The sequence below is a fragment of the Lycorma delicatula genome, chromosome 1, assembly GCF_047948215.1.
Source record: "Lycorma delicatula isolate Av1 chromosome 1, ASM4794821v1, whole genome shotgun sequence".
Lineage (NCBI taxonomy): Eukaryota > Metazoa > Arthropoda > Insecta > Hemiptera > Fulgoridae > Lycorma > Lycorma delicatula.
In genome coordinates this window covers 274,422,673-274,437,799 of record NC_134455.1, presented here as the reverse complement: position 1 = coordinate 274,437,799, position 15,127 = coordinate 274,422,673, and the positions used below count along the sequence as shown (strand labels likewise).

Genomic DNA, 15,127 nt, shown 5'->3' with positions numbered 1-15,127 from the left:
TAACATTTTTACATAAAATTTTTCAAATTATTTACTAAGAGTTTATTATGTATATACATATAAGATGTTAGTATTAAACAGCTTCCTTAAGAAAAAAAGAAAAAATACAATACACAGTTGAGATCACGAATTATGAGAATCCAAATCTTGAATCAGAGCTGATACCATATTAGAAGGAGATACTTCATGCTGAAAAAAATCACCTACAAGATTATGCAATGGTTTACCTCCACCATGTTTTAAACAACACTCCCTGTATCTTTCCCCTTGTTCTCTACTAAATGGATCTTTATTAAAATAAGAATGCCATATCCATGTTGCAACTGCTCGACTCATTAAATAAGAATAATACTTGGCTCCATAACCAACCAAGTGAGAAAACCTCAACTGCCAAGCCTGAAAATAATAAGGAGAAAAACAAAGCATCCAATAAAACTTCAACCAAGACATAAATTCAAATAACATATAATATAATTAAATAATTAATTACACACACACACACACACACACACACACACACACATATATATATGTAATTAATTATTTAGTTCCTATTCATTAACTTTTTCTTTAATACATTTAATTCACTGTAACTCAAAATTTATTTCAAATATTTTTTTTTAGAAACATCAGAAATACAGTTCAGGATACTGTGCAAAAGCTAACTTAAAAAAGTGTGTGCACTGCCCTCAGCTGCATTAACACCCAAATAACTAGAATATAATCATAGAAAATCTATAAAATAACTAACATTAAATATAAAATATTTTCACAACTATCTATTTAGTTTTTCTTATCATGACAGGTCTAAAATAATTTATTGCAGTTATTACCTTATTATTTAACTGTAACTATTCTACAAACTTCTACAATTCATTCTTAAATGTCAGCAGCTTGTTCATTGTTTTATGATACAGCTGAACTGTGTATTCTAGTTTATTAATAAGCTTAGCGACATTACAGAACTGGCCATTTCCATTTTTGTAATAAGTGTCATGTACCTTTATCTAAGTGACCAGATGGTTTTTAATTGCTAATATATATAAATTATTATTGCAATCAGTACATTTTTTAGAACCTATGTAAGTCAAATTTATCTTATCTGTTGAAATTCTTTTGAATTACCTATTACTACAAAAACTGTAGGTAATTTCCTGATTATTTCATATGAGCATTGATATGTAATGTATTTGTTTGTATTTTTAATTTTTTTCAGTTAAATTTCTTTTTCACAATGTGTTTATTTAAAAGTTTAACTTATCTACATCATCATTATAATGTGTGTATACGAGGTGCTACCCAAAAGTTCAGGTAATTTGAATTTTGCACGCAAACCATTGCTGGTACGACCTGCTACCACTAGATGTGGCTAACAGTACTCTGTGAATCAGTGTTCCAACAGCTGTGACGGTAGAGGCTGCATTGTTGAATTTTGTACGGTTATGTAATGTTGTGTTTTACTGCTTCAGCGAAGTTCTAAATGGCAGATTTTAAAGAGCAAAGAACCTGCATCAAATTTTGCTTCTGCTTAAAAAAACTGGTGCAGAAACCCATAGCTTGTTTGTGGAAGCATTTGGTGACAATGCTGAGTAAAAGTAAAACTTTTCTGTGGTACAAATGATTCAAAGATGGATGAACGACAGTTGATGACGATGAGCGTTCAGGAAAACCATCAACAAGCACAACACCGGAAAACATCGCGAAAGTGCAAGAGGCTATTTTTGCAGATTGTAGACAAACAATCTATGATGTTTGTGCAATCGTACAAATGTCATATGGGTCCGTGCAACGCATCTTGTCGGACAATTTGAACATGAGGTGCATTGCTGCAAAATTTGTACCGAGAATGTTGAACAGCAACCAGAAAAAAAATCATGTAGCTGTGTGTAGTGAATTGAATTAGGGTCATCTCTTGCTGAGATGACCCTAACTTCATCTCCAACATCATAACCGGTGATGAGACATGGGTGTACAGGTATGACCCTGAAACTAAACAGCAGTCGTTGCAGTGGAAGTCGCCAAGTTCACAGCAACATGAAGTCCATGATGATTGTTTTTTTCTACATCAAAGGCATTATCCATAAGGAATTTGTTCCTCTTGGTCAAACTGTCAATGGGATGTTCTATTGTGAAGTTTTGAAGCGGTTATGTTAAAGCATTAGGCGATCTGTGGGGTAATAACAGCTGGGTTCTGCACCATGACAACAAGCCCATGCACACATCACTAGCCGTTTGGAATTTCTTGGCTTCCAAAAAGACAGTAGTGATTCCCCACCCACCCTATCCGTCTGACCTTGCCCCATGTGACTTTTTTCTCTTTCCAAAAATACAATTTCAATTGAAAGGCTGTCGTTTTAACACAATTGAGGAGATTTAGGAAGAAACGCAGAACGTGCTTTGAACAGTTACACCTGCAGACTTCCAGGGATGTATGGAATCATGGGCAGAACGCTGGGATCACTGTTATCAATGCCCAAGGGGATTACTTTGTTACTTTGAAGGAGACAGTGAAAATTAGAAGTTATGGTAAGCTATTTTATTTTTATGGTAAAATTCCACGAACTTTTGGGTAGCACCTCATCTGTGTGTATATATATATATATATATATATATATATATATATACATGCAATGTGTATGCATGTATTTGTGTGTGTTTAGTGTTTGCCCATATAGCAGAATGCCTGCAACAAAATTTCAATTTATAAAAAACAAATTTATCTACAATTAACAGTATCCTGCGAAATCAGAAAGAAGAGGAAGTACATTATAATGGAAAAATAATTATGAGCAAGTAAACATAAATGTTTTTCAAAAGTTTAACATTTTACAAGAAATTCAGAGGAAACCAACCAGTGCAAATTTAAATCTTGATGAATTGCAGCAAGATTTAAATTAAAGTTATTATGGTTTTATGATAACTAATGATTATTTTAAAATTGACAACCCAGAAGATCAAAACAAACATACAAAGTATAGATGAATTTCTTAATGAACATCACTAAAAAAAATTACTGAACATGACAATTACAACAGTGCTAATGATTAAAAACATAAATTTAAGATAATGTAAATCTTACAGGATGCTCTGAAAGCTATAAACGACTTAATCATTCTTGTTAACAAAGAATGGTACAGAATGGTTTAATGTTTCCAAACTTGAATAACATTTGAAAAATCATGTTTCTGCAGCAAAATCAACACAAAATATCACACAGTTTTTTTTAAATTTTGCTTAATTTTCATAAATTTTGTTTACTTTAGTATTTAAAACATTATATATACTCTTCTCAACTAATAATTACACTACAATAATTTTAGCAGTGAAGAGACAGACAGTACTGTTAATGAGAAAATATTGTAGGTTTTAAATCATACTGAATGATAATAATAAATAAGAGAATTTTTTTTGTACCAAAACTGATGTGTAAATAAAACATCTACGATAACAAACCTGGATTTTGTATTACAGTAAAGATGAAAATCTTTTCAAAGAGTGAATTTTAATTTTTGGTTGTATTGATTAGACTCTTATTTGCTTAATGAAACTCTTTGCCTGGTTACTAAACATTCTTCAGGGATATGTCAGACTGTATTATAGTATGTATTTTGTTTTGCATGCCCATAGGTGATTGGGATATAAATGTAGTGTTAATAAAAAAAAATAATTTTCTACATATTTCATTTCCAGTGTACTGACATTTATAATCAAAATTTTACCTACAAATATATGATTATTCCTTTTTGTTTTATTTTTCCCTAACGCTTGAATTAACTTTACTCCTCTGTACATTTAATTTATTTTTGATAATTTAGTGATCATTTTTATACAATTATTACATAAAACAATAAGTTTAAGAGAATAATGAACTCTATTTCACAGAGTTCATTATAGTATTTTTATGTAATATTTGCCATCCAATTTTATTTTATCCTGCATTGTCTTGCTTACTGTGGTTGTTACCAATACATGGGTAAAGTTATGAAATTAAAAAATGTTAAACATTTATATCTAAATATCTAATCATTAAATAGATATCTGTTTAATGGATCATTGGTAAACCTGTCAAATTTCCAGGGACTTAACATGTATAGTTTCCCATGTTATTTTTCTATAAGTGCCACAATGAATCTTGAAGCTAGGATTACAATGGTTAATATAGTGCCTATTATCCCAACTGAAAACACTCAGTTTAGTTTACACACACAGAAGCAAACTGCCTTCATGTAAATACAAGTTATTATTTTATTAATTGGGTGGTGATAAAGAAATGTTGTGATATATTTTTAAATGTTTTAAAAATATAGGCCAATTCTCAATAAGTAATTTAATTACCTCAGCAAACAAATGTTAAATGGTAAATTAACTACCATAATAATTGTACGACATACATAAGCATAGCTTATAATCTACTGTGATTTCATTTATCATAAAAATAAATATAGACAAGCCATGTATTATAAATACTTGGAAAATAAGTTACCATTCTTAGAATCATATCAAGAAACAAAACTGCTTTATTGTTTGATATGTACTCATAGTTTCAAATACAAGCAGGCCAATGTGAAAATAAACAATTATCCATAAGCCTATGTTATTGAATGCTCGAGTAGAATTAACTAGCTGTCCTGTAATTGATGATTATGTAAGAGCATTTGTGCAAATTCTGTTTCTTTTTATTCAAGTTTTGATTGAAAAAAGATAGTCATGTTTTATAATCGGTTGTGTATTTTTAGTGTTTTATAATTATAAGCGAACTTAAGTCTCTACTGTAAAAACAAAAAACTAAAACGGCAGGCTCAGGAAATAATAATAGTGTGTGTGAGTTTATGAAACAAGAAGGATCAACTTCTTAAGTCATAAAAGGAAGATAAACATCTGATTCACATTAAAAATGTGAAGAAATGACAGTAGCTGCGTTGGGCTGTTGTGATCTCCAAGTCCAAAGAGAGGAAAACAGAAAAAGCAGTTGTTAGAAAAATTAGCCAAAAATCAGGTGGAGACTTCTTTCTCTACTCTAATAAAATTCAAATCCCATGAAAAGCCTGCAACAGGACTAGATGACTTTGACAAGTGTGTGGTGAGATGGACTATAGATGAATTTCACAAAATTCATAAATAACTGCCGACAATGAAAAAGATAATTTTAGCGCTTAAAGATACCACTGGATATTTAGGAAAAGACCAGTTTGAGAAAAATAATACAAGAATTGGGGTTTAGGTGGAGAAATAACAGGAAAATTCTCACTGAGTGATGTGACATTAAGGTTTAAGTATATTCAGTATCTGACTCCAATAAAAATATTTAGTACCAAAAATAGACAGACAGTGAACCTCAACAAGTCATATATATTATCTTTTTACACAACAAATAAATCGAGATGTGATTCAGGTGACAGGCTGAAAGTTCATATTTCAAAAGGTACCAGATTATTAGAGTGCGACTTATTACAGAAATGGGTTTTATATCAAATGCTTTATTAACTTAGCAAGTAAATTTAAAGTGGCAATTGCAGAAGTCAAATGAAGGTGGAAAATTACTTAAAATGGATAGAAGATATTAATTCCATACCTTCCAAAAAAATCTTGTGTTAATTTTTTTGACAATCGAATTAAAATTGGTAATTTGATCTATTGATTACCACCAGTGGATGAAATTCACCCATTGGTAATGGATGATTTAACTGAAAAAGTTGACAAAAAAATTTGACAAAACTAACACTTTTGTGTTGTAATAAGTTTTGGTTGACAGATTGGGCAATAAACAGTTGTGTGCTAAATGGATGTCAAAGATGTTAACAAATACACATAAGGAATATACAAGGAAATCCAAGTTGCTGCAGTGTATGAATTTTTGTGGTATTAGCAAAATGAAGGTGAAATAATTGTATGATTAAGATGTTACTGGGGATGAAACCTGGATTTCTAATTTGAACAGGGAGACAAAGCAGGAGTCATTGTGATAGCGGTATTCATCATCCCTAGGATTGAAGAAATTCAAACAAGAACATTGAGTAAAGAAGCTTATGAATATTCATTTTTGGGACAAAAGGGGTCTTGCTTGTTGAATTTAATGATGGGATAACTACTGTGAATGCTGAATACATACATAATGCAAAATGTTAAAAAATCTTAAGAGCTATCATCCTAGATTTTGTTTTTGCATGTCTGGCCAGAATAGCAAATCAGATAAACCATTTGAAAAATTTTGTTGAAAAATCTTTAATCATTCTTCCTATAGCCCTGACTTAGCTCCCAGTGATTATTTCTTTTTCTTCACCTTAAACACAGAGGCTTTGATCACAAAGGTTTGGCAATGACAATGAATGGAAACATTGTGTTACGTGTGGTTTAAGTTGGTGGTGTAATTTAATTTAATTTAATTTAATTCCTTCTTCAAGAGGAAATGAAGAAGTCAATGAAACAATATGAAAAATGTGTTGGAAGTTGAAGGCAGCAATGTATGAAAGTAGTCAGTAAATCTAGTTTATATGCTTGATTAATAAAGTTTGTTCATATTTTTTCAGTTTTGTTTTTATTTAAGTAAGGACCTTTTATAAAAAAACAGACCTCATATTTATTACCTAATTTTTTTTAATGTTTATAAATAAGCTAAATAGATCATAAACTTAACTCATGATCTGTTGTCGTATTACTTATTTAAATTCTTATTATGAATCCATACCATCTGAATTACTACTATCCAATAACCCATCAAAAACGCTACATTCACAATCACAAACACTGTCTTCACAATTTGAATGCTAGTGCCTTGAAACTAAGTGACTTTCTTGAGAATGTGTCTTAATGTTGAAATAAAATTATATTTTACATGTAACAGTCTCATAGAAAGTTCTAATATTTTAACAGATTAAGCAGATGCTAAAAAGTAGCTGTAGAACATGAATATTAAGTTGCCTAAATTTTCAAATTGTCAGTACACGACAAGCTTATTTACATCACTTGCCATCTATTTCTCTTTTAGGTTATTTATTTTTAAAATAGGCATTAGTTTCTTTTTAGTTTTGTATTTTTTTTTTTTTACAGTGAAACAACTTATTTTTGTTTGTGTTTTCATCTTCAAAGAAAGGCCTTATTACAAAAATTGTTTTTCATTTAATTCATATTTTATATCTGAGGGTTCATTTTAACGACTTTTTAACAGCTTGTTTAATCAGTTTTATATTTATTTTGACCTTGTTAAATACTGGAAAATTTATTATGCTCTGAGATTTGATGTAGAGAAATTTCTGATATTCACTTCCCCATGTTTGTATACATAAACTTTGAATGTATAAATGGCTAATGAATATAGGGCCCAAACATCCCCCTGAGATAAGAAGATTCCTTCTACTAAATCCCAACAACCTTTCTGGAGATTAAGAAGTTGGTGGAAGATATTGTACTTATCTATTGTACTGGGAGTCTGAAAGTGCCCTAGACTGTGGATGAGCTACAGATGTCAGTCAGTGCCATTAGGATGGATAATGCACAAGAAAACTACTACATTAAGGATCCTTAGTTGATACGCCTAATATAAATCATTATGATTGAATTCAAGACTAGATGTTTATCTAGTTTCTTCTCCCCCTCATTCATCTCTTAAAACATAGAAAAATGGAAGTTATTATCAAAAGTTTTGAATGACCAAAAGGTGCTAAAAATGGGTTACCAATTAAGAATGATTAGATTATGTAACTATCTGGTAAAATGCACACCATTCAAGAAATGCAAAGGATGAAGATCATTAACTTGTGATTCAATAAAGCAAGATAACCCAATTCTGGACAATGATCAACAAATATTGGAACAAACTACAGGAACTATTGTCCCAATCGAATGAGGATATTCTGATTATTAAAAATCTATCTATAAAGCACAGGCACTGCTGTAACATTTCTAAGTTCTACAACAGTTCTTGCTTTATTGTTCTCTCCATCAGTTAGATGAATACAGTTATGACAGAGGGTGTTATCTGGAAAAATGTCTTTTTTGGCATTAATGTATGCAATAATTGAAGCAGAGAAATGATAAATAGCTGTAAAAAAAACATATCCAGGAGACAGACACATAGGATGGAACTAGAATAAATGACATGTATATTTAAATTAAGGTGAGGTGATATATATGTATGTGTGTGTGTGTGTGTGTGTGTGTGTGTATGTGTGTTTGTGTGTGTGTGCATATATATATTTATTTTTTCTTTTGTGATATCAAGAGATTCTTCTATTTAATTTTTTTTACATAACTTATCCCACAGCAGATTTTTACACGCAATAAAAGGCCTTGTTCTACTGATTTTAAATATTCTGTAAATTATACTTTCAAAAATTATTTTTGATGACTGATACATTTTATCACAATTTACTGAGTAATTTGAATGAAGCTTAAACATGTAAAAAATTTCTTTATCAAAATAATTTTTATTTAATGGATGATTAAAATTTAAGTTTTTATAAAATAAGTTGTATAGGAATTTATAACACCAATCCAGAAAAAAATATTACAGCTTTATAATGTAAAATTATCATGTTCAGATATTTCTTTAAATCTTTACTATAACTCAAAGTGTGATCAATTTAGGGAAAGAAGTGAGAATTATAGCTTATACATAAAATTACTGTTTTCAATTTATTAACATTGTTACAAATATTATCAGCATCCGCAATACAATCGATTATTATTTGTTAAATATATTACTACACAAAGGAAAAGGTAAATATACAGTACTTACTGTATTTGGTACATAAGGAATACTAAAATGTTCTTGTTGAGTTTCTGCCAAAATATCTGTTGTTGAACCCTTTAATGGAAATTCACCATGAAAACGCTGATCTAATACAGAGTAGAAAACCTGCAACTGCATTTCTGATGCTGCAAATATATACTTTGATGCACACAATCTACTAAGCATTTGTTCAGGCATTGGCTCTTGGGTAATAAAGTGCTTGGCAAACGATCTAAGAACCTGTGAAATATACATAACTTTAAATCACATACTCACATGACCAAGATAACTGATCATTAATTCATAAAAACAGAACCTACAACTATTTTTTTAATTTAATTGAAGAAATGAGCATTCACCAGTAGTACGAGGGCTATTCAGAGAGTAAGGAATGTTTTGGAATTTTAAAAAACCAAGTACAAGAAAAACTTTTATTTAGGCACTTATCTCATAGCAGTGGACAAGCTTTGAAATTCCTGTGTCATAGACTTCTGCCGCCTGTGATCTCAACCACTCAGTGACGCACCCATCTTACACAAAATTTGTGGTAGCCTAGCTTCTGTGAAACAATTTCAAACAATAAAGTCCGTGAAACTTGTGGGAAACATAGAGAAAGCTCAGTTATTGTGAAACGGCGGTTTTCACGAATCTTTTCGTCAACTTTGGAGACCAGATCATCAGTCACAATGCTCAGACGTCCACTCTTCTCTTTATCGAGAACGTTTGTTCGGCCATTTTTAAACTGAATGAACCACTTCCTGACAGAACTTTCACTCATTATGTTGTTCCTGTACACTTCACACAGTTCCCGATGAATTTCTATTGGTTTTAAGTTTTTTGCCAACAAAAAACGAATCACAGACCGCACCTCACAACTGGCGGGATTTTCGATTGCAGCACACATTTCAAATTTGTATATAAAAAAAACGGGCAGTGCGGAGATGTTCCCGTTGTCACGGCTGGACGCTGACTGAGGTGCCGAGCACGAGCACACCAATACATACACGATTGGCGTGCACCTGGCGGCGTCAGGTGGAAACGTTCCTTACTTTCTGAATAGCCCTCGTATAATTAATTCTTCTACAGACATATCCATTGATAACACTGATAGACAAAAAAAAATTTTTTTAACGTTTCTCTAAGTGTGATATAATTTCTTGAATTGCTTTTTTGCATACATTACAGATCTGTAAATACAGTTTTTCTATCACCCTTAGTTTTAAATAAATTACGCTTCAAAAAAAATTAAGGGAAAATATAGTTAAAATTTTTAATTTATAATTTTGCATGGCCATACCTGTGTTAAAATGATTTCACTATTTATAAAAGAAATGAATCTTTTATAAATAGCTTCAGGCACATCCCAAATTAATGTCCAACAGTAATTAGCTAGCATGCTAGTATTCCATTTCCCTTTATAATGGCTTTCCATCTCTGAAATTTTTTTCTGAAATTCACCATGTTTGTCATTTAAGTCTTCGAGGCTGTTTGGGAAAAAATCCAGATATGAGTGGAGAAAATGTATTTTCAGAGATATGTTACCCATAGCTCAGTGTTAAGTAAGAAATTGATTAACAATATTGTGGTAATTGTCGGGTTTTTGTTTGCTGAGAAAAGTTTTGCAAATGTCTTTAAATGAAGCCCAAGCTTTCTACATTATTTAACACTGAGTTAAATACATCATCTTTGACCAACTCTCTTATTTGAGGACCAACAAATATTCCTTCTTTAAATTTTCCTTCACTTACATTCGGAAATTTTTGCCTGATGTACAAAAATCCAGGACTATCCTTCTTCATTGCTTTTACAAAATTTTTCATTAGTCCTAGTTTGATACTTAAAGGGGGTAAAAATATTTTTTTTGGGTTAAACTAAGGGCTCACGAATAATATTTTTCCCCATTTGGAGTTAAGTTGTTTTGTTTCTTCCACTCTTTGGTAACATAATGTTTATTCCTGGCTTGGCTGTCCCATTCACAAAGAAAACACATGTACTTTTAACAAAATACATGTAGCCTAACAGCATGCCTAACAAAATAGCTATAACTTTCAATTCACCACATATGTTCCAGCTATGTTTTTATAATTTATTTTTTCAAGAATGTCTTTCATCACATTGTATGTCTCTTTCAAATTAATACCATAAGCGACTGGTATCAAAGGATATTTTTACCGTTGTGTAGTAGAACCACCATTCAAACTTGGATGAATCTATGAAAAGGTGCCAATCTTCAGATTTATGAGCTTGTCCTAAGTGCAACATAAGCTCATCAATATTTGTATGCAATAAACCAAATTATTTTCATTAATAAAGTAATGAGAACGTTCTTTTTATTGGCTTCAAAAGTCCAAAATTTTTGTATTTTATTAAATTCCAACCTTGCAGTCTTTATACTAACAGTTCAGCTTGATTTTTTTCATAAATTTAAATCCCTAACCAAGTCATTTAATTCACCGTGTGATATAAGATGTGGCTTACTGGAAGATAATTCAAAATCAAAATCATTGTTGTCTTCTTCAATACTGCCTGATTCTTCATCGCTGCTTTTGAAATATACATTTCAAAGGTGGCTCAGTAACTGGAATAATTTCACTGTGAACTACAGGCCTGATTGTAGATTGCAATGAAGGATACTTTACAGTATGTTTAGAGTTTTTAGAAATTCCAGACACACTTGTTAAACAAAAGTAACAATTGGTTACATGATCCTCTGGTTCACGCCAAACCATAGGTACACCAAAGGCCTTCTGTAAATCTTTCAGCCATCCTCTTAAATATATAGACCAATTAGTACATACTTAATAAGGAGCCCATGTCTTATCCTGATCACCAATTTTACACTGAAAGTATAAATGATATGTTTTTTAATTAAAGGTGTAATGTTTTTTCTATTTGATTTTATGGTAAAGTCACCACATACATAACAAACGGCATCCACATCATTTACACAATTTCGAGTCACTATGACACTGCACTATTAACAAACTTAGACTGAACAAAACTAATTCATTCTTAAATTCAGTGCGTAATACTTGTCCATGAAGGCTCATTCTTCAGTATTAGATATGATGTCATAATACGTGACTAAGATATGATTTGATTCTTTGTCCAGTATTGTTTATTTATAGCTTACAAATTACGTTAACAAAATTAAACAATAAAAAATGAGCTAACAAAATACAACAGAGGAGCTTAAAATGCTAACTATATGTTGAAAATGAAAAAATCCTTTAATTAAAATTTAAAAATTTTTCAAAAATGGTGGGTGATGGAAGGATTCTGAATTCATATTTGTTAATTCATATTTTTTTCAGCTGTTACAATCTGCTTCTGTTAAAAGTCTAGACATTAGGCAAACTCTAAAAAAAAATAAATTAGAGACTCTAGATAAAGTTTTGCAAAGTGGTTAAGTATTAAGAGAGCAGAGGGAAAGCCAATAACAGGGCCTATGATAAATGAAAAGGTAACATTTTTTCACGAGGAATTAGATTTGCCTGCAGATAAAATTCTTTCATTCCCTAAAGGAATGGCTTTATATTTTCAAGATTCGTCATGGCATCCATAAACTAGACATTTCTGGTGAAATAAAATCAGCTGATGAGGCTGCTGCAATTGAGTACAAAACAAAATTTCAAAAACTAATTGATGAACATAAATTGTCCCCACACCAAATTTATCATATGCTGATGACTGGCCTGTTAAGGCAGTGTTTGCCAAATTCAACCTGGTGGGAGCTGAGAATTCCGTGCAAAGAACAAAAACAGCGTAACTCCCTTAGTGTATGGAAATGCTTCAGGTGATCATAAACTTACTCTGTTTGTGATTGGAAAGAATAAAAAGCCTAGGCCTCTCAAAAATGTTACACATTTTTTCCTGTTATTTACGGTGCTCAGACTAACGTCTGGATGCCGAGTTGTTCAAAGACTGGTTCCTTCATCATTGGTCCAGCTGTGAAAGAAAATTTTGAAAAACTAGGACTACCTAAAGATTCTAAGACAGTTCTCATCCTTGACAATTGCCAAGCACCCTCCCACAGGATCTGAGCTTGTCATCAGGTAATATTGTTTGCACATATCTTCCTGCCACTGTTACACCACTATTACAACCCATAGACCAAGGGGTCATACAAAATTTCAAATGCAAGTACAGAGAAATGTTTGTGCAAAGGCTGCTGAGCTCAGATTGCAGCATCAACGATTTCCAATGTAATATTAATATTAAAGACACTATTTTTACAGCTGCAATCGCTTGATCCATTGTCAAAAATATAACATTACACAGGGCCTGGAGGAAATTGTTGACTAAACTTGCCAAAGAAACCGAAATGGAAAAGGATGATGAGCGCACAACTGACCACTCTGAAATTGTGCTTCCAATGAACTGAGTACCCTTTCAATAGAAGAATTTGATGGATAGATTGACATTGACAAAAATGTGCCTATCGAAGAAAAGCTGACTGACGATGTGATAATACTACAAAGTGTTTTCAGCCAACAGGAGGTGTGAGAAACAGAGTGATTAAGAAGAAATGCCTACAACTCACATCTCTTGAACTGAGATTTCGGAAACCTTAAGCCTTAAACACCTTTATCAAATTCAAAGAAAGAAGCCAGCAATATGATGTTTCTGAACTTATAAATCTCCAAATTATACAAAATAATTTTTAAGAATTCAATCCAAGAAACAAGTTAACATCCCTACAATGTTACAGAGAGCTCAGAAAAAAATTCAAGCTATCTTATCAGTGGTAGATACAAGTCTGACATGTTCCATGCACTTGACATCATTAGACACTTATTTTAGACCTATGGACAATAATTCAGATTGAACTGTATCAAATTCTTGGTAAAAATCTTTATTTGATTAAAATTAACTTGTTTTTGGTATGTTCAAAGCCATGATGCTTTTTGTTTCATAATAGGCCTACAAAAAATGATTTATATTGAACTTTGCTAAAACTTTGAGGCTTAAACTGATTAACTGTGTAGTATAGTATATGTACTTAATTTTAAATACCATTTTGTTTTTATAGTACAGTACTACATACTTTTAATTTTTTTATATTAACAAAAATTATTTTATATAAAAACAATTATTCATTTTTGTATGTTAAATCTGTAGATTTTGTTTATAACCCCTTGTTTAAACCAGGTTTTTAAAAATGACCTTGATAATCTGGCACTGACAGATCCCCGAGCATGCTGGATAATCATGATCCTACGTATTTTCATTATTTTCAATAACAAAGTTATGTTATTAGTAATAAATTTCATTATTACTAATAACAACTGTTTAAAATTTGTAGTATATAATACTTTTTTAGCTTCAATAAATTATTCCTGAGCATCTCTTTCAATAAAAACTTAACAAAATTAACTGAATCTGTTCACAATTAAACTTAATATACATTACCTGTATAAATTCAACTTTTTCCAAACTATATTGTAAATTTTATATAATCATTATTAATTGAACTTTTTTTAAAATTGAGATATATTCAGAAAGGAAGTAGTCAACCTACAAAAAACCAAACGCGTTTTTTATAGAGATTTATATCATAGGCCATTTCTTTAATTATTATTGTTCTACCTAAATCAACTACCAAAGAGCCATCGGTTATATTTTTGTACTCAACTGCTACCTAAATACAACCAATGAAGCTATCTGTAAAAAACAATTTTACCATGATCTCTTGACATTACCCTTGTCATCAAAATAATGACCAAACAGAAAACTCTTCAGGCCTAGAAAAATAAGAAAGTTACTTGGTGCTAAGTCTGCAACTATACATGGGATGTCACATGTTTTCCCCCAGCCAAATAAGGAGAGGAGATGTGATATTGAAAAGTGGCAAGCATTATTATCAAGCAGCAAAATTTAAAAATCTCACTGTAGGAGATATCAGTCACATTGAACACATCCCTAACATGCATCTACCAACAACATCCACAATCTTGCAGATGGGCATTGTCTGCTGTCCATTTATACCTTTCTGGTAAAGCAGTGTGCCTGCATTTGATGGACAATTGTTTTTATTCCAGAGTAATGTGAAATAACCATTCTAGTTACTAGACTACTATACAGCTAAACAATTCATATCTCCCTATCTGTATTACATCAGGAAGATGCACATCATTAAATTTTGTACTTCTCAAAAAGCAACATCATTTAAAACATCCAGGCTTACATCTAAATTCTACCTGGACTAACCATCTCAATCATTCTCTTCTTTATTTTATGTATGATGAACAACTATTATCTTAAAAACACTTTGGGCACCACAAGTTTAATAATAATGGCACGAGATTATTCAATGTAGTTGTTTGTATTGACATATGATATAGATAAAATAAAGAGAATATTATATGAATGATGAGATATAGTTTGAGTAACTGCTTA

At 31.3% G+C, this 15,127-nt stretch overlaps 1 protein-coding gene across 5 annotated transcripts in view; it reads right to left on the bottom strand.

Moving 5' to 3' along the window:
* Positions 1–15,127, bottom strand: part of LOC142331963 (mitochondrial intermediate peptidase) — a 117,651-nt gene continuing 102,524 nt past the window's right edge. For all 5 annotated transcript variants that reach the window (XM_075378042.1, XM_075378023.1, XM_075378034.1 and 2 more), the window contains exons 11-12: positions 8,735–8,968; positions 1–396 (exon numbers count right to left, since the gene is read on the bottom strand). In XM_075378042.1, the coding sequence (XP_075234157.1) occupies positions 124–396; positions 8,735–8,968 (507 nt within the window). In that variant the 3' untranslated portion in view covers positions 1–123. The remainder of the gene's footprint in view (positions 397–8,734; positions 8,969–15,127) is intronic.